Below are 24,919 nucleotides of genomic sequence, written 5' to 3'. Positions count from 1 at the left end.
TACACACACATACACACGCGCGCACACACACACAGACACACGCGTGCGCGCACACACACACAAACACACATACACACGTGTGCGCGCACACACACACACAAACACACATACACACGCGTGCGCGCACACATACGCACGCGCGCACACACACAGACGCACGCACACACACACATACACACGCGCACACACACGCGCACACACACACACACACACACATACACACGCGCACACACACACACAGACACACGCGTGCGCGCACACACACACACAAACACACATACACACGTGTGCGCGCACACACACACACACACAAACACACATACACACGCGTGCGCGCACACATACGCACGCGCGCACACACACAGACGCACGCACACACACACATACACACGCGTACACATACACGCGCACACACACACGCGCACACACACATACACACGCACACACACACACAAACACACATACACACGCGTGCGCGCACACACGCGTGCGCGCACACACACGCGTGCGCGCACACACACGCGCGCACACACACACACACGCGCACACGCACACACACACATACACACACACACGCGCACACACATACACACGCGTGCGCGCACACACACACACACACAAACACACATACACACGCGTGCGCGCACACATACGCACGCGCGCACACACACAGACGCACGCACACACACACATACACACGCGTACACATACACGCGCACACACACACGCGCACACACACATACACACGCACACACACACACAAACACACATACACACGCGTGCGCGCACACACACACACAAACACACATACACACGCGTGCGCGCACACACACGCGCGCGCACACACACACACACGCGCACACGCACACACACACATACACACACACACGCGCACACACATACACACGCGTGCGCGCACACACGCGTGCGCGCACACACGCGTGCGCGCACACGCGCGCGCACACACACGCACACATACACACATACATACACACACACATACACACACACACACGCACGCACACACACATACACACACACACGCACGCACATACACATACACACGCACGCACACACACACACGCACACACACCCCCCCACCGTTCCCTTCACCAGCAGGTGGATGTTGCCATAGGAAACCAAGCTCGTTAAGCCCGACCAGACGGACATATGTTCCAAATGCAAATACCGGCACCGAGAGGTGGGGGGGCCGGGTTCGCTTGAGCACCCAGCGATACCCCATACAGCGTGACTCAGCGTTTTGGACCCAATATTCATTCGCACTCCTCCTGGGGCTGTGAGAATGAGGTCAGACGAAGCCCCGATCCAAACAGGAAGTGTGTCGGCTGTTGTCCTGTCCTCTGTTAACCTTGTGTGTGTGTCTCTCTCTCTCTGCTGTTCGCACGGAGAAAGGACTACAGGGCTCGTGGGCTGGGGAGATATCTGCAATCAGCGTTCTTAACCATGACTGCAGGGGCCACGCAGCTGATCCTAGATCAGCAGGAAACAGGCTGAGGTTTCTGCAAAGCCACCCAAAAGAAGTTTGGCGTGCGTGCGGATCTGTGAAAGCTCAGTACTTCCTTGATTTTGCAGTTCCTCTGTTATCCCCAAATCTAGGCTTTGTCTTCTGGTTTATTTGTTTATTCAAGGATTTATCATCACTGCTACTGTTTGTTTTTGAACTGATTGTGTTCTCTGCTCTTGGCTTCTGTGGTGTCTTTTCACTAGTGAGCACGCACATTGCCTGGAGGTAGAGCAGTGAGTGTGTGTGTGTGTGTGTGTGAGCGAGCACACGCACATGTGGAACAGGGCCCCAGCGCAGATTTGCGAATAGATTGGATTACTTGGGTCAATTTGGAATCAGCCTGCTGCAGCTGAAAAAGCTTTTTTGGTTATTTGTTTATTTGTTTGCATGTGTGGTGTTTGCTTGTATTTTTATATACGCCTCTGGGGCCTTTTGCTTGGTAACTCCCATTTACATACTAGTAAATATAAGTGTGTGTGTGTGTGTGTGTGTGTGTGTCTGACAGTCTGAAAATAGGCTCCGCATGGTCTGCTAACCCAGAATGCTGTTGTAGGCTATTTAGGGCCTCGGGCCCTGCTGGGCCTCGGCACAGATGGCTGTGATTGTTCGACAGGATCAGGTTGCTTCTGTTCTGCCAAAACCCATTAGGGACCGTCGGTCCCCCTGCGCAACTATTTCAGACTCCCAGCAGCTGTAATTAAATGGCGGACCCCTGAGTGAACGTGGAACAAGGCGCTGAAGTGAAGCTCTCTGCCGTCTGGATCGTGGCGACACCCGTACCAGCCTTATGACTGGTACTTGACTTCACTGGGATTCTGGATATAAAACATGATGCCCTGGTCAGTGGTGGCGGTCAATGCCCCTCGTTGGGGCAGTTGTGTACTGTGGCTTGTTGTGGAAGACTGCAGATCCCATCACTTCCTGTCCATCGGGCATTGGAGGGGAGGGGCCGCATTCCAGGCCTTCTAGAAAGGAAGCTCCTCGGCACTTCCATTCTGTGCTGATAACCAGAGCATGACCCAATTCCACGGACACACACTGCACTTACAAACACACGCCACGCCTGGGACGCACACGTATTTGCTCCGAAACTGTTTGACTTATAGCCAATGTGGACGTGCTAAATTTTTCTAGTTTTCATTGATGAGTTTCCTGTTGACTCTTGGAAGGGCTTCAGTAATGGCTGCTTTGAAAGGGGGCTGGCGTTCTGGACGAGCGTTCTGGACGAGCCAAGCCGCACCAGGCTGGTTTGGTTGGTGGTCCAAGCCTGAACTTAACTGATTTGGATGCTCTTTCCAGATTAATTCCATAATTTAAATGAGCACACAGGATGTGTCTGGCAGAGCTCACTCACTCTCTCTCTCACACACACACACACACACACACAAAATAACATGCAGTCCAGTCCAGAGCAAGCTTTTCTCCAATGCAGTACATTACTAACATTGTTGTGTGTCACACCAGCTGTGGACATCTGGGGCTGGTGTTGAGCCAGCTGATCCTAACCAACATCATCATTTTTGTGTGTGTGTGTGCTGGTAAATGATGATGGCTCTCCCAGGCTCAGCAGTAAACAGCATCCTGAGCCGTGCACGTTGTACATACACCGTACATCCGCATATCCGTAATTGTGCAGCAGCTGCGCGGTGTTGTAGGCGGCATGCGCGAGAGACATAGGAACGCCACCAGAGTGTTTCAGCTGGTCCGTGTGTGTCCTTATTTCTGTGTGCCAGGGTATGAGCCCATGGAATTGGGCTCCTACACAACGCCCCGCACTGGTGCTGTGTGAAAGCCCTGGCTTACACACAAAACGGACACCCTCAGAGCTTTAACCCACCCACCAACACGCGCGCGCACACGCGTGTGCGTGCTTACACTCCTCCTTTCACTCACGTCCATCAAATCCTTGGTGTTGGGTGTTTTCACACCCTTTATGGGTGTTTCCCACAAGCTAGACTGACACCACCAAAGCTTGTGTCTACCCACCCCGTTCCTTATTCACACACAAGTGCGTGCAAGCCGCCGGGCACTCGGCACGACCTGCAGGGAAGAGAATGCTGTTTATTTTTAAAGCTTACTCTGGTTTTCATAGCGTCGAGCACCGAGCATGTTTTACAGATGATGCCTGTTGCAACATTAAGCAGTAGCGTAGAGAATACACACACACACACACACACACCCAAAGAGTCGTCCCCTCCTCTGTAGCTGGGCTTTGAGAATGCATTAGCCACGCCTGGACTGTTAGTCTATTAGCCACAAGCTCTTTTGCTGTGTGCCATTAATCTCTGATTAAAAAAAATCTAAACAAGCAATTAAGTGGCAATTCTACAGAAATCGGAATCCAATCCGACTCTAATCACGAACACCTTCTAAGCAGGCCTTCTGAAATGGAATGGCAGTGAACTGGAATATATTCCGCGTAGCGACGCTGAAAGCCAGCGGCCTGGACCGCGTGCTAGCCTAGCGGAAACACCATTACCCCACCACCCACACCTTCGTCCCCCAGCTTGGAGCACATCTCGGGAGGCTTCCTCTCAGCCGCTGCGGGGCCGGGTGGGCGTCGTTTTGCACTGCAAGCGGACCCCTTTCTCGTTGCCTCAGTAAGTGTGCGAACATCACAAATTGGCTTGTGCAGCTGACCATGTTTGGAAATCCCAGAATTCATTGCGATCTCAGGAAAGGGTATGCAAATGCTGACTAAAACTGGATGGAAGTTACATTTTACTGAGAGACCATTTTATTCATGAAATAATGTTCAAGAGGACACAAATTCTATTCTTTTTGGAAACTTAACTGGACGACATCTATCATTAAATAGATTTCAACGATGGCTACTTAACATCAGCCAGCTAGATTGAATATTCTATTGATTAGATTAGATATTGTATTGCTAGGTTTTGCCTAATACCTTGTCAAAAGAAGGATCACAATAACCCGTTCATCCATCACACAATCACAACAAATGGTTTTTGAATGGTCTTTCATTTACTTTGCAAGGTCAAGGGTTAGTGAGGTCAAAGTGCATTTCTTCATTCACATTCAAGTGTGTTGAGTAAGCAGATTGTGTTTCTCTTCCGCTATAACATTTCCGTTGGAGAAGTCAGAATCCTTCTCAGATTCCCTATTACCTTCTTAATTCCCCTAATTAATGCCGCTCAGCTTGACCCAATTAGGGGACCCAGGCAGCCGGAACGTATCAGACGTATCAAAGCGATGGGGAAGGCTTTGTACTTCCTAAACCTGGCCACAATGCCTCTGCGCACACGCCTATGAAGCCCGGTTAGATTTACACAGGCCTGCGCATATCATGTGATGAGAAGTGCTTTTCACTGACTCATGCAGAGGGAAAAGACTCCAGATACATGCACACACAAAAACACATGGAGAACGGTCTATAAATAATTAGACTGTGACGGTTTTCATTATTTTGGCCCTGATGCACTGGGTTTGAGAGGGGGAAAAAACCAAATGGCTTTGAGGTTTAAAATGCAGAATTTCATTTATATTGGCAAATTCCCGTTACACACCGCTCTGTCCAAATCTGATAAACTGTTCCAGTTTGTCAAGGTGTACCTCAGGGTTTGGTTTTTGGCCCCTTTTATTCATCATCGAATCATCTCCCCCCCCCCCCTCCTTGGTTTGATAACATGTAAGCATTGTCTGTATGTTCATTTCTGTGCGGATGAACTAAGAGCTTCCTCAGTACTTGCTCTGCCTCTCCTTTTATAGGTCACTAAACACTAGACATCATCGACTTTCCTTAAGGTGAACTCTGACCAGAGGTCATGCTGATTGGTTCCAGGGCTGCTGACCATCTTTACACCAATTCCCCCACACTTCTTCGTAACATGTGCTTCTCTTGGCTTTCGTGATGCTGAAATAATTGGTTTGTGCTTTCTTCCCCTCGCAGTTATTGTGATTCACTCTTTCCAGGTCTCGTCGTCAAATCTCTAAGCTTCAGTACGTGTGCAAAACGCTGCTATGCGTCCACTCGTGACAGGAAACCTGCACATATCTTCTGCTTTCCAACAGATTCCAGTTATATGTACGCACTTCTGAATACTAATCATGTCACACAAAGCGCTCCACGCACATGTCCCTCGCTACCATGGAGATCTTCAGTGGCCCTGAGCACCAGTTCGTCCACTCGGATCTCCCGTACAAAACTCTCCACAGACTCTCCATAGTTGGGGTGACTATGTAGCATTTTGTTTTTCTGGACTTACCGGTGTTCTGTTTGCTTCTACTACTTCTCCTAATATTGTTAATCATTGAAACGAGTCATTTAAAGACACTCCATAAATAAAACCTTGATGGTTATTTTCCACACTGACTCGCTGGAATTGAAAACGTCACTGCACTCGAACCTTAGTTTTAATTTGCAGGTATTTGCATCCACGCATTACAAGCTGTACAAGACCCGCAGCCTGTTAGTTGCATGAACACGTCGCCAGTTTTCTAAGTAATGTATTTCTAAAGGTGCTATTGACGTGAAATTCTCACCAGATGTCGGCAACGACCCATCCGATCCACGCATGCAAAGAAATCAAACCGTAGATGTCCATACGTTCCGTTTTGTGTAATAATGAGAAACGACACAGCAAAAGTATTGAACACACGAAGTAAGAGAGGTGCAAAAAGCCATGGAAAGTCATGACACCAGCTGAAATCTCTCAGTAATTAGAACGCAATCCTGCCAATTAGTGCAAATTAATATCAGCTAGTTCAACCGATGGCCTATAAAAAGGTGTCTCATTACCGAGGTGACCTGTTCAATACTTATTTCACCCCATGGAGACAAAGGGCCCTAGCTCAGGTCAGTACTAGTGTCGGCTGACCGTACGTCTGCGGTTGAGGAGGAGGATGGTGGAAGGTGCCTCTGAGCCGCCGTTGACCGCTTCCTCTGGTTCAGGTCCGGTCCGGTCCAGCACGCTGCTGGTCGTTGCCTTGACATCGCTTCTCTCTCGCTGTCCAGCGCAAGTGCATGAGTATGGGCTCGCGCGCGGGGGCACTTTACGGTGGCTGTTATCTGCTGAATGCCCTCGCGCACTGGTTAACGGGTAACGTTTAGCCTGCTAAGCTTTCATCTCATTTGACTGGCAGAATATTGGGGAGAGAGAGAGAGAGAGAGAGAGAGAGAGAGATCAATTATCAGAGAGAACAGAACATTTTGAACAGGAACAATATGGCTGGCTTCTGACATCTCGGTCCTCTTTGTAACCGAGTCCTGTTCCCAGGGGCTGTTTAGCGGCCCCCCACCACGGAGGGGGTTGGGTTTCGTGGACGTGCCACCAGCCCGCATCTGCAGCTGACACGCACATGCACACACAGAGAGAGAGCGAGCGCGAGAGCCCCGCTTGGACCCTGGGCCCCTAACGGCGGGGCCACGACCACCCCCTGACAAGGGAATTCAGTGTGGGAATGTGCGATCAATGCGGGCAGTGTACGTTTCACGGGGGCAAAGGAGGGTGTTGGTTCAAAGACTGTGCCGCAGCACTGTAGACTTCCTGGAATGGGGAGGGTGTCTTAAGAGGAACCCCCCCCCCCCCCCCCCCCCCCCCCCCAGGGAGTGGACTGGGAGCTGGGATGCATGTCTTCCCATGGAATTCTGCTGTGGTTAGCCCGCAGGCTCCTTAGGAATCGCTCTCCTCGCTACTGTGTCTGGAGACAGTCACACTGGAACAGAGGTCGACGGTCTCGTCTGCCCCCGTTTCAAATTCCTTCTCACTTTCTCCGTCTCGTTCCATCCCCCCCACCCCCAGCTCCTCTCGGCCTTGAAAAAACAAACGTGCCTTCCACAGAGCCACCCCTCCGCCCGGAGTCCCATTGTTTTCCGAGCTGCTCCCGGTTTTGGGGGGTGGGGGAGCCGGAGATGGCGGTTTTGTCTTCGACTTCAACTCGTGTTTACTGAACTGCTGCTTGGCCGTAGCGAGAAACAGAACAGCCGTGTAGCGCAGTGCGCGTTCAGTGATACCTCTCCGACCGCTCGCGTGTGTGCGCGTCTTTCTCGAGACGTACTGCAAGCTGCAGAGTTCTGGGAATGCTTGCGACATGTTTTGACTTGGATTCATGTGTGGCTAATTCTTACCAGATGTTTAAAGGGTGGGGGGGAATGACCATCTCAAGACTTTATTTTTTCGTCCTGTGAGCCTTCGGCTTCTCTGGTTTCGAAAGGAGGCCGTGGACTCGCGATGTCTGTTGTTTATTACATTACGAGAATTCTGTCCATGCTTCGGCGGCAGGAACGCTGTCTGTAGGCTCCATGCATACCTATTCCCTTTATCCCTCCGGAATTTGACTCGGTGCCATTGACGCATGCGGGGTGGGGTGGGGGTGGATCTTTTGAAGCCTGGCCATTTGATTATTGTTGTGGTTTTGTTCTGTGGTTTTGTGATTTCTTTTAAAAACCCGGTTCCGGGCCTTTTTAAAAACAATGGAATGGTGGAGGCGGGGTTGGGGTCCGTGTCGTGGGTGTAGGAAGCCATTTCCCTACACACCATGGAGAGAGCATCAGTCCTGGTCTCCGACTGGCAGACTCCGAGGAGAGTCGCCCAACACGGCTCCGACAGCAGGTGCCCGTGTGAGACCTCCGCGGCCCAAGGTTACCCGAGCTCACGTCGCGAGAGGGGATTAATCATGTAAAAGCCCGGTAATGATCTCTGGCTCCGGGCCCGGCTCCGAATCCCGTTAGGCGGCGCGTGCCGAGCCACGCTGAGGTTGACCCGCAGCGGAGAAGCGGAGCAGGAACCTTCAGACAGATGTCTGTCCTTCTCACAAAGCTGGAGTTGGACGAACCTTGGCCGCCCAGTCCAGCCGGGGCACTCCACGATGGTCACAGTAGTCAGTACCTAAGTCGGAGTTTGCGAAGAAGCTTCCGGGAAAAAAATGGGGAAGGTGAACTAACCCATGGACCTCTACCAAAACCTTGATTCATACAAATGCCTTGCATTGACCGCCAATGACGTTGTACGGTCTTGTTTACGACAACGACGACAATAGCAGGTCCATCACGTCTTTGACAGCTTTGAGTGATGCCATCATCTCTGAAAGGCCAGTGTAACAGTTGAGGATTTTTGACTCTTTTTAGCAAAGCATAATGAGCAACTCCGCTGTTGATTTGATCGAGAATCCTTCTTGGCGGTGAGGCCGCTCCCCGAGTCGTAAATCTGCACGGTTTGCTCCGGCTTGTCTAATATTCCCTCTCAAGTTAAGGGGAACAAACATGGTGAATGGGGGGGTGGCATATCAGGGGGCCGCTGTCTTGGGAAAATTGATCTGGGGCTTAATTTTGCGGCACCCTTGGTGCGTTACCTTCAGAGCACAAAATGAGGCTTGTAATAAAAATGTTGGCCGAATACTAGATGATGAATCCCCCCTCCCGTTTCTATATTACGGACCTTTTGGGCGTGTTCCAAACGTCTGCATGATTCCAGAAGGGACAGATCCGGTTATACGTGTTGCACATCTTCCGTGTTTGGGCTCTCTGAGGAGGACTAGAGGAAGCAGTCTTTCTTCTGCCCTCCGTGGACGGGCAGTTGCACTCCAGGCTGTGTTGCTAGGAAACAGGCCCCGCCCCCTTTCTCTGCCGAGCGATCTGGTGCCTGAGCCACCACTTCCTTGCCTTGGCCCGCTGGGCCAGGCAGAGCTGCTCGGAAAAGACGTGATTCCAGGCCTTGCTGCCGTATTCCGTGGCCTGCCATAAAGTGGGAAGAGTTTTGCAAGGCACGGTTCACGGGAATGGGAAGAAAAGGGACGGCTTGGATTTAGGATTTGACCATCCGCATGAACACCAGAGTCAGGAAGCCCTCACATGTATTATTATTATTAATAATAATAATAATAATAATAATATTATCATCATCAATAATAACTGTTTGTTTATACAGCCTAAAATATCAAAGTGCCTTTACATAAAGGGTTGATTCATCTTAGGAGACCATGATAAAGTACGCTAATGAAGCTACGTTAATGAAAATAAAGAGAGAATATATTTAGAAGCAAGGCTGGAGTCTTTAATCTATATATAACACAGAGCTTGCAGTCCTAATTTCTGTAGGGAAACTAAACCTGTGTGTGTGTGTGTGTGTGTGTGTGTGTGTGTGTGTGTGTGTGTGTGTGTGTGTGTGTGTGTGAGAACATGTCTACTGAACAAACCAAAAAGAAGGAACTTGATGTTAGCAGGCGCTCCTGACGCCGTGCGCGTTCTTATGCCACGCGCCGCGGATCGGGTGCCATTCGTGACTCGGCAGTGATTACGGCGTCGTTACTGCCATCCTGCTCGCTCTGCTAATGGATGCGCTCGTTGTAACGTCGGCGGGGTTTTTGAGCTGACACCTTCTAAGCGGCGCAGGTCTCTTCTGAAGCGGCAGCGTGCGTTTAAGGAGGACCAAGAACCCTCCGTCTGAGGCGCTCGCGCGCACGTCTGGTTCAGGAGTTCATTGGCATAGTAACGTAGCCAGGGAGCTGTCGAAGAGACATCCCCGCGGCGTGCACGCGCTCTCTGTGCGTGTGTGTAAGTGTGTGCCCCCTGCCAGACTGGCAGCGATCTTTCTCAGGCTGAGTACATCAGCGTGTAGGCTTGCGCTTGACCGCACTTTATCTGTCCCCCTGCCCTGTCCTGCCGGTCCATCCCTCCACATCCTAAAGGTTACGAGGACTTCCTCATCTCCTTCCTCTCTTCCCTTAAACATTTGGGAAGCTGAACGTGTTTGGGTTGTGGAGCTCCAGGCAGGTTGTGCGCACACACTCCACATAGTCTGCATGTGTGCGTTTCCGTAAAAAGAAGTTGTCAAGGAATGGCATGTTTGCTGTTGATTCTCACTTTGCCATTTTCCCTGTGTAATTTAACAGTGAGATGAGACATTTAAAATCTGATCAGATCTGGGTATCAGATATTCATAGCGGAGTGATTTAAATGATTTTCTTAGTTATTTGCTCTGCCTACATTTCCTCCTTAATGGCAGTTGCTGCCATAAACGTTCGTTTTGCTTTTAGGCACCATGTTCCATTAGAGCAGCGCGAGAGGAAAAGGCTCATCCAGACGCCGCGTCTTTATTTATCCGTTGAGGACGAGGCGTATGGGCCGGCAGCGCTAGACGCGTGTCTTAAAGGCTTAACCGCTCATGTTAGCTGCGCATGTTTAAAGGTTAACGGCACGCTTTCCAGCCTCTGGTTTTCTGTTAGAGCGCCACGCCGTGCGGGCTTGCCAGGTCGCCACGGAGACGCTCCGAGCGCAGGCCCACCTGGACGCGCGGTGTCCATACCACCAGCTCAAGGGACGCTCGCAGACCCGCCTTGCTTCCGACTGCTGCGTTTTCCGTCACCGTGTCCGAAAGGTTGCCGGACGACGGTGTGTACCTGTTGCTATTAGAGGATAGGCTCCAGCCCAGCCGTCTATCTTGAGCAATACGGGGGTGGGTCAAGTGGGCGGGGCTGGGTGACCTGATCACCGTGTGCTCGTCAGCCTGCTGGTAGAAAGAGGAATAGCAAACAGCTTCGGGAAAGGTTCACTGTCCGTTAGCCGTTACCGGACGCTTTCTTTATCAAACAAGGGTGGCTGGTGGCTTGCGGGGTAACGTTCAGGTGAGGGCTCTTAGCCTGGACTTCAGTGCGGTGACCTCTGACCTTTTGCAGGAGCAGAGTCCCAGTAACCAGCCATCTCTGGCCATGATGCAAGAACCCCAGGAGCTGGTGGAAGAGACGATCACCATAGAGGAGGACCCGGGCACGCCCACCTCCCACGTCTCCGTGGTGACGTCTGAGGACGGAACTACACGCCGCACAGAGACCAAGGTAACCACAGTTACCGCCACCTCGCTCCGAGGCCTGCGTTTGTTTTTACAAACTTTACAAAGTAATCTCACTCTCACGCTTGTGCGCGCACACACACACACACACACACACACACACACACACACACATATACAACCTCAAAACAACTTTTAAATCAGGTCAGGGTTGGCAGTTTTTATTCACTGTAACTTTATCATCGGGCAGGGAAACTAAAGACACACACACACACACACACACACACCCAAATCCCTACTTAGACTCTTGCACATGTAGCATGCTAAACACCTAGCACCGACATTACTTTTACTATAACTAAAGTGAACCCTAGTGATGATGAATAATATTCACATCGTTTGAGGTCAAAGGAGAGGGGAAGGAATCCTCCGCCGTCGTATGGTGGAATTAGTCAGCACAAAACTGTAGTTATCAAATAACCCAAAGGGGTGAGTGTGTGTGTGCATCTGCATCCATGCTGGTGTGTGTTTACGTGCAGAGAGCTTGCACAAAGTCCCCTGGGTTCTTTACCCAGACACCCTGTCGTTCCGAACCACAGTAAAACACCTCTCTCCCTCCCTCTAGATCTTTCGCTCGCTCTCTCTGTCTGTCTCTCAAATGTACTTTCATGGCACACTGCGGATGTTTCAAAGGGAACCTTGAAAGGGAGACAGTTCCTCCCCCCGAACCCAATTGTGTAGGTCTGATGGTCTGCCCAGATGATGTCTGCTTGTTGGAGCGCCAAATCTACCACCACACACACACTATCCCTATCATTTATATTGCTCCTGCACGCACTTTTCCTGATCGTCCTTCGCTTGTGTTTTGTTGTTTTATAAAAAGAACAATTTGGCTAACGTGAAGGTGAGTTAAAACGCTCCCTTACACGCAGACGCACGTGCATAGATGTTTTCAAGCCCACATGCTAAACGGACCTCCGTTCTGAGAGGTCTGTTTCCCGCACCGGACATTTAATCTCTGTGCTTATTTAACGGCCTCGACAGTGTGGTCTGACGAGCTTCAGTTAAGTGAGAGCAGGCACAGGTCCGTTAGCAGCAGAGGCTCCAGAAAAATGCAGGCAGGCGTTTTAGTGGTTAAACAGCTGTCTGATACTGAAAGCCATAAATCAGTCAGTTCTAATGGCTACCTGTGCACAAAAGCTCTGCCCTTTCTTTCATTATCTCGCCTAGCTCAGTTTTGTTCTGTCTCTCTCTCTCCCTCTCTCTCTCCTCTCTCTCTCTCTCTCTCTCCTCTCTCTCTCCTCTCTCTCTCTCTCTCCTCTCTCTCTCTCTCTCTCTCTCTGGAAACATTCCAGCCTTTCCCTCTTCAAGACGGTTACATTAACCAACCGGCGGGGCCGCTCTTTTCAAAGTGGCAGAACGAGACAACGAGGCCGTTATTCCATCTCTGAGTCATTTCTGTTTGGCCAAATCTCGTCAAAGGCGCCGGCCCGGTCCGGGAGGGGCCGCCGCGCTTCGTTACCTGGGCTGCTCTAACGGCGTGAGAAATGGAGGGTCTCGGGTGGAGGCTCCTTCCTCCCGCGCTTGCTCCAGGGGTCCGGCCCCCCACTAAACGTGCCACGCCGGTCACACTGCATAGGCTGACTGGCACCTCCGTACGTGCACTTCATGTAGCCAGCTGAGTGTGTAGACGGAGGACCAAGGCTTTAAAACACCCCCGCCCCCGGACACACACGAAGGCATGCACATGCATGTATATACACACAGACACACACGTGCACTCTTTTATTAGATATAGCTGCTGTCATGATATGATCTTAGCTATAATCCACAGCACTCTTGGGCGGCTAGTAGCTTGTCCCGGTGAGTGTGTGAGTGTGTGCGCGTGTGTGTGTGCTGCCTCCGCCATATTCACGTTCATTTTAATGCCGCTTGTGGTCTTCTGAAGGATCAAAGCAGCTTTTTCCAACCCTGCCTGTCTGTGTCTCCGTGCGCTTAAACATTTAAACATGCTCTTTATATACACACACGCAAACACACACACAAACTCGCGCTCGCTCAGACACACACACGTACTCTCACACACTTCCAGTCAGACACACACACGCATTCGGGCTGATTTACTCACTCGCTCACTGCCTCTCTGAGAGACACACACACACACACACACACACACACACACAGTGGCTGGGGAACAGCCTCTTACTCTCTCGTCTCTCCCTGGCTGTGTTCAAAGGCTCCACCCTGTAGCCTGTAGAGCAGTAGAGGCAGCGTGCCCCCTGTGCCTGGTGGGCACGCTCGTCCAGGAGTTCATCAAGCTCCCTTTTCCCGGGGCTTCCAAGCACTGCAGCCGTGTGAGATTTTGCCCTGTGATCAGGGGGTCAGGGGTTCCAGTCCCCACAGAGCCACAGTAATGCACAGCCTTACGCAATACTGGGAAATGTAAAACGGGCCTTTAATGCCTTCACGGATATACATCTACCGATTACATCTCTAGCATTTGAGTTGCAGTTTTTTCCTGCCCTAAAGGGTTTAATGGCACTGCCTGTCAGCCACTTATGTAGCTACTTACTGGGGAAGCCAGCAGAGCTTTTGGTACCTCAATGATGCATCCGGAGGTATCTAACTGCAGATGAACTATAAACCCAAAATAGCAGTCTGTTATAAACCTTTAGCACACACACACACACACACACACACCCCAAACGAACACAATAACTCCGGTAATAGTGCCGTTAAACTCTAGTGCTGGCTGGACGTTTTATGTGCTGCTATTAGTTTAATTGTTTAGTGAGATTAACAGAAAATTGACCAAAACAGCCGAGAAACCAAGCCGTCCCTCAAAGCCCGTCAGCTAACGGAGCCGCTCGGAGGCGGGGGCGGGGCTGGGGCGTGGGGGGCTGACCACCTCCCCTACGTCTCGCCGGCATGACCCGCTGGAGACAATCGGACAACCCGGCCCCTTCCCGTGGCTCCGTCTGACCGGTCCATGCACTCTGTGCCGTTTCACAACCCCACCAGAGCTCCGGAGCGGAACGATCGCTTTACAACGTTCCGGACAGAGCTGGCAGCCAGACCATCCGGCGCGAGAGACCATTCCCGGCACTTTCCCACCCGCGTTTGGCACGTTGGACTGGGAGTTGTCAGGGAACTCTGGTATGCCTTTTGGCTTTGATACGGCTCCATTTGCATGTTTATTTTCGTCGGCGTGCGCTGGGAGACTCATCCAGAAGCTGTCCCAGATTCTCTTCTGTCTTGAGGACTCCTGGTGAGTCCTTACTCACAGCGCTTTAAGACGTTGCACTTCGCTGTTTTTCACACATGTGGCCGTTCAGTTTCCAACTAGTTGGCCGCTGACGGTCGGGTGGGGGGGAGGCGGTTTGATTAAGCCCCTCCCCTTCCTACTTACCATGCCTGTAATTATGATTCACTGTCTAAACCGCTCTCTAATGGCTGCGATCGCATGCTGCCAAGCCACCTAAACGGTGTGTCGCAAATGGATTTTGCAGATCTGTTTCCACACAGCTGGTTGAGAGGCTCGTGTGCAGTCACGTGACACGCTTGTCCCGTGTGAGCTGCTTTTTGGAACACCCTTGTTCTCTGTTCGTCCCGAGACTGCTCTGGCAGTCCCACATGCGCATAAGGCCACTCCGAGTGCTCCGCAGTGCGACTGCCAACGCTGTCCACAAACGTTCTCCCACTGAGAACCTTCTAGGAGAAGGTGGTCTCCGTTAAGGACAGAGCCGTTTTGTTGCCGATAACCTAAAACACGAGAGACTGGAGTTTCTGCAGTCGTTTGGAAGATGACGTGAGGGGTTGTACGGTCCAGGCCGTCCAGCGAGAAGTGTGTGGACCTCTTGTGTAATGACCTCTTAAGCGGTCATTTGTTCCACTTTTCAAGAGGTCGTTGTTCTAGAGATTCCGCTTTCTCCAACACAGCCTGACCTGTCCAGTTTAGACACGACAGTGTCAACTGGGCATTTTCTTTGTTAAATATGACTTTATTTATCTTAAGATTAAATTATATATCTTAACCCGTTAAGAGCCATTCATGCAGAAATTGCGAGAGTCCTCCTCCCAGTATTGAGACCTTTTCCCCCCACAACATTGTTTCCGTTGTCAGATGCGGCGTGTAGAAGGTGGTTCTCCTAACCGTGTGACTCTCCTCTCAATTGAGCGGCCGTGTGCGAGGCAGTCTGGCGCTGAGCCTGGACTTGCCTGAATCCCCGCTCCATGATTTTTCAAACAAACGCCGCTTTCCGGAACGCTCTGTGAAGTGCTTAGCGCGGTTTTAGACAGCGGAGGTAGCCAGGAAGTAGAAAAGCCAGCCGTAGCTCAGCGGGTCAGCCTCTTTGATTAGTGGGAGCCAAATTTTCTCCAAAAAAAACAAAATGCAAGTATGAATTTAGAGAGGGTTACTGACCAAAAGTGCACCCTCTGGTACATTTCCAGCAGGCACGAGTTTGTGTTTAAAACTCCAGTTGAGCAACTTTGTCCTCGCTGGTTTTGAAACTTTGTAAACACTGTGTGAAATAATAAGCTTCTATTGAAACAAGCTGACGTTGACTCTGGACAAGGGCCGTTTCATCCGGAAGTCTGACGCAACCCTAGCATTGGCCGCACAAGCTGTCAATCATCCGGCGAGGCCACCTCTTTGCTGTTTGTGGATAGAAAGGGTGGATCCCATGATGCGCTCGGCGCTGATGTCAACTGTCGTTCGGTTTGACCTCACAACAATCTTTTCTGCCCTGGCAGGTGACCAAGATGGTGAAGACGGTGACCACGCGCACGGTGCGGCAGGTCCCGCTGGGGCCGGACGGCCTGCCCGTCCCCGAGGGTTCGTCCCCGCTAGGCAGCTACACGGACTCCATGGACCGGCGCTTCCTGAAGAACGGCGAGCGCTTCGGCGTGCCGCTGCAGGCCACATCCACGCTGCCGCGCGGCTACGGCGGCTACACCGACGCTTACGGCGAGGCCGGGGAGGCCGCGTACCGGCCCTTCGGCCTGCACGACGCGGCCGACGGCTACGGCAGCCTATCGCGCGCCGTGGCCTACCGCCCCTACCGGCCGTACGGCTACCGGGTGGAGAACAGCTACACCCTGCCCATCCGCAAGGACGACTACGGGCACGTGGCGCAGCCGCAGGTGCCCATGGGCGGAGGCGGAGGCGGGGCGGCGGAGCTGAGCCGCTCGCAGCCCGAGCGCTTCCAGGCGGAGCCGTACGGCCTGGAGGACGACCGGCGCAGCCTCGGGCCAGACGATGACGAGCCGTACGACCTGGAGCCCGACTACTCCACCGCAGGGCGCCGCACGCTGCCCGCCGCCGCGCACACCCTCCGCGAGCCACTCCGCAACGGCCCGCGCAGCAGGTGAGTTGGAGCCCGCCCCGATCTCGCCCTGATTTTGTTCCCACCCATGTCTGAACATAGTCGGATCAAGGTCTGATGTCATTCTGGACCTGGACACCATCTTGGCCCGATCCTGATCCTGGCCTGTTTGTTTGTCTGCTGTGTTCTGGGTCTGGGTTGAGGGCGATTTCACCGCCACTGTCTGGTACTTTGGGTGCTGCTGGCTTTAAACGAGACGTGGGTCATGACACGGGTCGACACGCTCTGTTCAAATGTCTCCTGAGGAGAGAGAGAGAGCGAGAGAGGGAGATTATGCTCATCAATGGATGCCTTTTGTTCGAAAACATTCTTACACTGAGAACGCAGAGGGGCATCTTGGTTAAGACTTCCCAGTTAACCCCTGACATGTGCTCGTGCAGCCAGAGGAGGCCACCGTTCACGACTGCCGCGTCCGCTCTTGCCTGTGCTCAGATGGCCCCTCCCCCTTTCCCTCGCTACGGCAACCCTCCCCCTGACGCCGGTTTCCTCCCTCGATCCGACCATCTCTTTGTTACAGAGCTTTTCCGTGGCAGACGCGCCGGTCGGACGTCCTGACTGGAAAGGGCCCGGCTCTGGGCCCGTCCGGGGGAGAGACGTCAAAGTCGCAGCAGCTGTCGGCGCGAAGCAGCTTTTACAAATGCCCAAGTCCGAGCCTCCAGGGAGCAGGACGAGGGCCACGGTGGTGAGGGAAAAACTCCCTGGAGAAGAAACCTTGAGAGGAACCATATCTCAAAGCTCACCCTCCTCTGGCTGACGACGGTCACCACAATAGTAATATAAACAATAAAGAACAAAATAAGTAACAAGATATCGGAGGGATTTCACGGCTGACGCAGTCAGACTAGTGACTCCTCAGTCCAGAAACGCACCCCCCCAGGTATGACAAGCCACTGACGGCTATTTCTCTAATGGTGTACTATGAGGGGAAAAGGTTGTCATCAGTTTATAAAGCCAGATGTGACTTCTGCCCTCCCTTTCTCTCTCTCTCTCTCTCTCTCTCTCTCCCTTTCTCTCTCTCCCTCTCTCTCTCTCTCTCTCTGCCTTGTTCTTCCTGTCTATGTCAGAGATCTCTAACGAGTTGACCTCCGTTATCTTCCTCCTCGTTGGTTCACTGCTCTCCCGCTCTGTCTCTTGAGTATTCCGCCTCTTCCCAGTCTTTATTAGCACTTCTTCAGTTACAGGCCGGGAAGAAGATTTTCCTAACGAACGCGGCAATCCAGGCGTTATAATTGCGGCTCGTCGCCGAGCCGTGCTCCGGAAACCACCAATTACGCTCACGCGGAAATTGAGACGTTTGGCGTGTAAACAGTGTCGAGATTAGCTTGCCTGCTATCTCTCCCCTCGTCCTGCCTCTTCATCACTTGCATGCTCTCGCTCTCTCTCTCTCAAACTGCTGGCCCATTGTCATAGTGATTAATAGCCTCAGACGTTCCCACCGATTCACCTCCGATAGCTCCTCTCCATTTGTCGGACCCCTTCACACCTGCCTTCCACGGGGTTGCCACGGAGACGACCCCCCAGGCACGCCGGGGCACCGCCCCCCCCAGCAAGTGCTTAGCGCGACACAGAGCCTGGAAACGGCTTCGGCCTATAAATCAGCGCGTTAATCCGACAAGCTGGCCGTCCCTGGTCATTAGAACAGGAGAGCTGCTTGTGCGTTTCCGCACTTAAAGTCTAGTGACGTTTACAAAAAGGCTAAAAAGGTGGAGGTAAATTAATGGGGAGCTGTATTTCCAGCTGAAATTGTGAGCTTGTAAGTATGATTTATTTCTGTGTATGTGTCTGGGAAAGGGAGAAATTCAGTCAAATGAGAAAATAATTGGGCGTCTGCCTCCTGCAGAAAGAGCTGTTAATGATTCCAAACGAAGGATTCCGTCTTCAGCCTGGACGAATAACAAAACATCTGTTCCATCTGTGGGAGATGATAGGAGAAGCATCACGTCTGTGGTGACTTGCGCATCCCGTAAAGCTGTTCGGAAGCGCGAGGACGAGCTGGCGTTCGGGGGCCCCCCCATCTTCTTCCGAGCTCGGTCGAGTTAGTCCGTCTCGTCCAGGAACGTCTGAGCTGAGTGAAGCGCTCTGGGTGTGAGAGGTGGGAAGATCCAGCAGGTGCCGTCCTGGGAGAACCGTGTCCTCGTACGGACCCGTTCATCTCGGATACTATCGGAAAGAAGGAGAGGAACAATTGCTGGCTGACTGAAGGGAACGCGCCACGTCGGAAAAGCCCGCAGGATGTATACTAGCTCATTAGCCACACACACACACACACACGCGCGCGCATGCACGCGTATCAGTGACCTTCTGGTTTGAGTGGAATGTAAGCGTTTCTGTAATCATCATCTGAGTGCCACGTCTTGCCTTGCAGTCTGTACATTTCACGTCCTGTGAATGAACACACACAATGGCACCAATTTAAATGCAAATCCTGACATTCCCATCTCTGACTGCTTGACTCTTGCATCCATCTCAACCATCTCTCAATAATTTCAATTTACAAAGCCCTTATTCTGTGTGTGTGTATGTGTGTGTGTGTGTGTGTGTGTGTGTGTGTGTGGGAGCCAGAAGGTTAGTGCTGGAGAGATGAGTGCTTTAAAGTAGTTATTCTAATGACGTCGGGGGGTTTTCTCCTCTGTTTTACACACTTTCGCATCATATCCAGGACCAATCTGCCTTTGAAGCTGCCATTACATTACCCATCATGCCCCTGTGACTTGCCCAGTGCGCACTACCAGCACTACCAACCATGGCCAGCTGTAGTCTCCATGTCCTTCAGAAACACACACACACACACACACACACACACACACAAACAAACAACCTATAGGCAACAGAGGTGACCTGGCCAGAGATACCCACACCTGTCTGAGCTTAAACACGGGTCTTGACGCTGTCCCGTGTTTCCGCTCCGTGCGTTAACCCCTCGTTTCAGCCCTCGTACACTTCATCCACACCAACTGAGAACTTTGGCCCTGCGTTTCAGACCCACGGCTCAACGCTGACGTCTCAGCCTGGCGTCTCACTGCAGGCTCCTTTCGGAGACTTTCACGTGGCTCTTGCAGACTCCTGCTGCGCGAGTTCCCCAGCATGTAGATCGGAGCGATTGCGGAAGTGCGGGGCCATAACGGTAATCGCACCCGCTTAGCTACTCATCACAGCAATGAAGAAAACGCACTGCGTTAAATGATCACGTTTCATTTGTTATTTAAACCGGAGATTCAGAAATGCCATGATTAGTTCATTAATAATTAGGACAGAGCGTTAAAAAGGTCCGTCTGTGTGTGTGAGTTAATCTGGACATCCGTAGTCCCGCAAAGTCTTGGTCCTTAATTCTGGACATCCTCAGAGCTAGACACAGATTGATGGACAGGCGGCACTCCATCTCCTGTTTTTGATTGGCTCTTATTTCCTCCTATTAACTGGAAGCTGATTGGCCAATTGCTGAACCCCTTTATCTGCTCTCCAAACCACGTACAGCTACGTAGCGTCCGTATCTATAGCAACGCTGGCGTCGTGGCTGGGATTTCTCTGTAGGCTCCACCTGTTGTTTCACGGATGCTTCTGTTGCCAGGAGCGTTTATTACTGTAACCCTGCTCCCTGCCCACTTCCATGTGTAGGCTGGTGCTGTGAGACCATCCGCCTGCATCGGGGGGGTCGTGGTCAGTGACGTCCAGTAGGCAATGTTCCATTCCATTAAGCTTTCCGCGATCCTGCATGTAATGTGGAGCAGGTGTTAATGCCACATTGCTGGGTTTGAAAGCTCTGTTTGAGGGCATGGTATAGTTTTCACACACACACACACACACACACACACACACACACACACACAAGCATGCGCATGGATGCAGACACATTATCTGATACACACACAAACACCCACCCACCCACAGAGCCCCATATTCAGCTTCAAGTGTTGAATGTATTTAACAAACGCTGACAGCTTCCGAAGCCTAGCTGGCCCGTGGTCAAGCGGGGGGCGGTGGCGTCGTCTTTGCAGAGGGACGCCCCGCCGAGTTCCTGTCTTAGCAAGTACAGGGTCTCGGTCCCGCCAGCGACGGATCCCGTTCGGATGAGGCGCGGTACACGCCCGTCATCGCGTTCCAGAGCGCCATGGATTGGGACCGGCATCACGACCCTCCCTAGGCCACCCGCAGGACATCAGGAGCCCGGCGGGACGGCCCGCAGGGGGACTTTCGGTGAACGATTAATCGGATTGTAGGGGCAAATAGGGCAGGGATCAGAGGAGTGAGCGACCCCTGAGGACGGACACGCACGCTCGGCCTGCGTGCACGCCACAGGGTGCGAGGGAGGGAGGGAGGGAGGGAGAGAGAGAGAGAGAGAGAGGATCTGAGGATCTTTGAGGAACTGAGGGTAACCATTCTGTAGTGCTGTCGTCTTGTAATTGTCTACTCTCTATTACTGTCGTTTTCTGTTGTCCTCTCTCTCTCTCTCTCTCGCTCTCTCTCTCTCTGTCTGCACTGTCGTTAATAAGAGAGCGGGATAAGGAGAGCGCCGGGCTCCACTCCGCCACGCTCCATTAATAAGGAAGCGCCGGCCGTACCTCTTAGCGGCGGGAGCAGTTTTTCCGGATGTATCTGACGGCGTGGCTAATAACGGAGCAGAGTTCGTTCTCGCCTCACCGTGTTTCTCACTCCTCTCTCCTCCTCCCGATCACTCCCTCACCCTCCCTCACTCTGACACACTCCCTCTTCACCTTTATTTCTCCTGCTCACGTTTCCCTTTGCTCTCGTCCCCGCACCCGTCCGTCTGTTCGCAGTCATTCCCTCGCTCCGCTCCGTTTGTCTGTTTGTCTCCAAGCTCGACACGGCTCTGGGCCCCATGTAATCTTGACGTCATGCCAAACACTAATCTAACAATCTCTCTCTCGCTCTCTCTCAGAGGCTACGACGAGCCCGTGGAGGCGGAGCTCGTCGAGGAGCGCCACGCCTATGTGCCGAGCGCATACTCGGCCCCCCTGGCCCAGCCGGAGCGAGGCAGCACGGCCAGCCTGGAGCCCACGGCGGGCCGGCGCTCGCCCTCCGCCGACAGCGTGCGCAAGGACCCGCGCTGGCGCGACCCCGACCTGCCGGAGGTCATCGCCATGCTGGGCCACCCCATCGACCCGGTCAAGTCCAACGCCGCCGCCTACCTGCAGCACCTCTGCTACGAGAGCGACAAGGTGAAGCGGGAGGTCCGGCGGTTGAAGGGCGTGCCGGCCCTGGTGTGTCTGCTGGACCACCCCAAGGCGGAAGTTCACCGCAAGGCCTGCGGCGCCCTGCGGAACATCTCCTACGGCCGTGACAACGACAACAAAGTGGCCATCAAGAACTGCGACGGCATTCCCGCTCTCGTCCGCCTGCTGCGGAAGACCAGCGACATGGAGGTCCGCGAGCTGGTCACAGGTGCGCCCCCGCCAGCCCCACAGCTAATCCACTTAGGCGACCTCGTGCTTTGCTCGGCCTGGTTTCTGGTTTCGCAGCCGGCCCTCTGTCCCACCGATTTGTCCGCCAGTCGTTACATCGTAGCGCCCCGTCAGAATCTCGAAGGCAAGATGGTGCCGCAGATCCCGGCCGCCGAACGGAGCCGGCGTCCATGAAACGGAGCGGCCTTCCCCGGCCTTTTCGGGTTTGTCCGGGCAAAAAAAAGCAGAATCGATCAAGCCTCTCGGCCATCAATGCTTCCCTGCTGATCCACACTCCGGAGCGCAGGTCGGTGTTCTGCGAGCGGACGATTTGTGCAGGGTGCGGCGGGGCTGGGCAGCGTCTCCCTCCTCTCTGACCGATCGCAGTTCCTGCCAATCATGCCAAAAATTGCCCCGTCTCCTCGTCTCCGGGCAACCGGCCCAAGGTCGGGACCCAGCCGTGCGGTTTCGGCTCAACCCCTCCGAACGCGCTGCCACCAAGGAGCTGGGCACGGCGTACCGTGGTAACGAGCAATTGCAGGGTTTCTTTTTAAAAAAACGAGGCCGTCAGCTGGTGCGACAGGAGAGTTTCGCTCCGCGAAAACGTCTCCTCCGAGGACGAGACGTTTAAGAGCCCCCAGCACTCGCCCTGGTGGCCGAGTTTAGTAGATCGTCTCGTCTCGTCGTGTCTCGTCTCTCTTCTCACTCGCGTCTGGGCAGCTATCGAGAATGTTGCATGCCGACGTCGTACGAAAACATTTTAAAGTCTCTGAAGCGATAATGAAGGGTGTTTATCACCTTTCAGAAACCCGCCCAGAAACCTGCCGGGGGTGAGAGCCAGAGTATAGAAATCAGGGCTACCGCTGCCAGCGCGCGCGCACACACACACACACACACACACACACACACACACACACACACTGTTTCCTTTAGGATTTTGTTCCAGCTGCCGCAGTGCTATGGGAGTTACTTTGGCATGCACTGTAAGAGAAATAACCAAGTATACACGGGCTTTGTGCGGGCTGGCTCCTTCGCCACGACCTCGCGTGCGTCCAGTCCTTACTCGGAGTAACGCGGGGGTGGACAACCCCCCCCGCCGCATCGTTCTGTAGATTCGTCTGGCAAAATACCAAAGTCGAGTCTTAACTGGTGGAAAAAACCTCCACCTGTTAACTTTTTTTTAATCTCGGTGTCCATTCGGAGGTGTCCGCTGTGTGTCGTGTGGCTGTTCGGTTTCCTCACACCCAAAATGGAGTGGGAGGTGTTTTATTTTTCTATGTAGGTAGGCAAAGCAGATTTGGCTCCCTGAGTAGCGTGGCGGAGATGGGAGCTTTGACGGACAGCACGGATAGCCAATGGGCTTTGAGCGGCTAGTGACGGGCCGGCAAATGGTGGTGTAAGAAGCGTTCGTTGTTCGAGGACCCCCCCCGAGAGAGAGAGAGAGAGAGAGAGAGAGAGAGATCTAATAGTTCAGAGCAGCATTACAATAGAAACAGCACGCCATTGTCAAATGTACGCACATGCATGCACACACACCCATCAGTGTGGTTAAAAGGGAATTTGAGAAGAAAAGGAACCCCTTTCTACTTTTCCTCCATCCCACATCTCTCTCTGATTGATGGCTGAGGGACCGTGTGAGCAGCTGGCAGTGAAAGGCCCATAAGAGCAGCATGTGCCCCTCTCTCTCTCTCTCTCTCTCTCTCTCTCCAAAATCCAATCAGACTGCAGGGATGAGCAAGAAACCTCAACACACACACACACACACACACAGAGCTTCTCCAAGCCACAGCATGCTCATTTCATTGCCCCCTTCTGGATTGGATTAGTAAGGAATCCAGCAAACTGCAGCTGGCTGTGGGGGTGGAGCCAGGAGGTGGGCGGGGCCAGAGCCATGTGCGTCATTCAGCTGTGAAATGACCTGTGTAGGTGAGAGTGCACATGTACACAGTCAGAAGTGTGAGAAGGGGTTTTGGGATGCGTTGCTGTGCGGGGGGGGGGTTGATCACGTCACGTCACGTCAGCTTGTGCAACGTGGGCTCTGCGCTAGCCCCGCCCCTTGCCCCGCCCACCCGTGGGCTGCACAGTGCTGAGTCGCTTCTTCTACTCGCGCCTCTGTGTTTCCCGATCGCCTCGATCGGAGGGAAAGCGGAGCTTCGTCGCACGTTTCGTCCTCGCAGCATCCGGGCGGCGCAATTGGACGGCCGAATCCGGCCGTCTCGGCCTCTGTCTGTGCACAAGCCGCTAACTGGAACACCTTATTACCACGCTTCATTACCCACACCTACACGGGGCCTTTAAAGGTGGCTTGCGGTACGGTGGGCCAGGCCTGGTTTATACAGTTCCCAGTTCTGTTGCTCCACGGCTCATTAGATTCAAATGGAGCGGGCCGGTGGGATCCTAAACACGACCCGGACCGCGCAGATCGCAGGCTGGTACCTCCCGTTGAGGCTGTGATTGGACTGAGATGTGGATAGACGATGAGACGTTTTTGAATAGATTTCCACCACAGTCTCACTTATGTTCTAACTAGTTTGTAGATGTAGGTATCGGTGGTTGCGTTTGTGGTTCGGCGGGTCCTGCCCCTCGCCAGGGAGAACTGGGAGGTGGAGTGTTTTTACACCGCGAATAGTTCCTGACCTTGTGCACACAGCTGGACGGGAGTCAGGGCGAGAACACCGACGGAAAGGCGAGGTTAGAAATAGACTGGCAGCAGTACAGATGCGGGGGGTGTGTGTGTGTGTGTGTGTGTGGCGGGCGGGGTCTGTCTGTCTCTCTTGTGCGTGTGTGGCTCTGGTTGTGTGTGTACATAAGCGTAGCTATCTAGCCTTTATCCCTTCCCAGAATTCCCCAGACCCTGAAGAG

General features: G+C 52.9%; 1 protein-coding gene across 4 annotated transcripts in view; it reads left to right on the top strand.

Annotated features, from left to right (window-relative positions):
- Positions 1-24,919, top strand: part of arvcfb (ARVCF delta catenin family member b) — a 59,893-nt gene that overhangs the window by 9,588 nt on the left and 25,386 nt on the right. For 3 of the 4 annotated variants that reach the window (XM_035525996.1, XM_035525994.1, XM_035525997.1), the window contains exons 2-4: positions 11,159-11,317; positions 16,027-16,640; positions 21,556-22,058. In XM_035525996.1, coding sequence (XP_035381889.1) covers positions 11,159-11,317; positions 16,027-16,640; positions 21,556-22,058 — 1,276 coding nt within the window. The remainder of the gene's footprint in view (positions 1-11,158; positions 11,318-16,026; positions 16,641-21,555; positions 22,059-24,919) is intronic. The other variant, XM_035525995.1, reaches the window with a different exon arrangement.

This window comes from Electrophorus electricus, chromosome 5 (genome assembly GCF_013358815.1).
Source record: "Electrophorus electricus isolate fEleEle1 chromosome 5, fEleEle1.pri, whole genome shotgun sequence".
NCBI classification, from domain to species: Eukaryota; Metazoa; Chordata; class Actinopteri; order Gymnotiformes; family Gymnotidae; genus Electrophorus; species Electrophorus electricus.
Note: the sequence above shows the minus strand (reverse complement) of the source record. Positions and strands in the feature narration are given on the sequence as shown.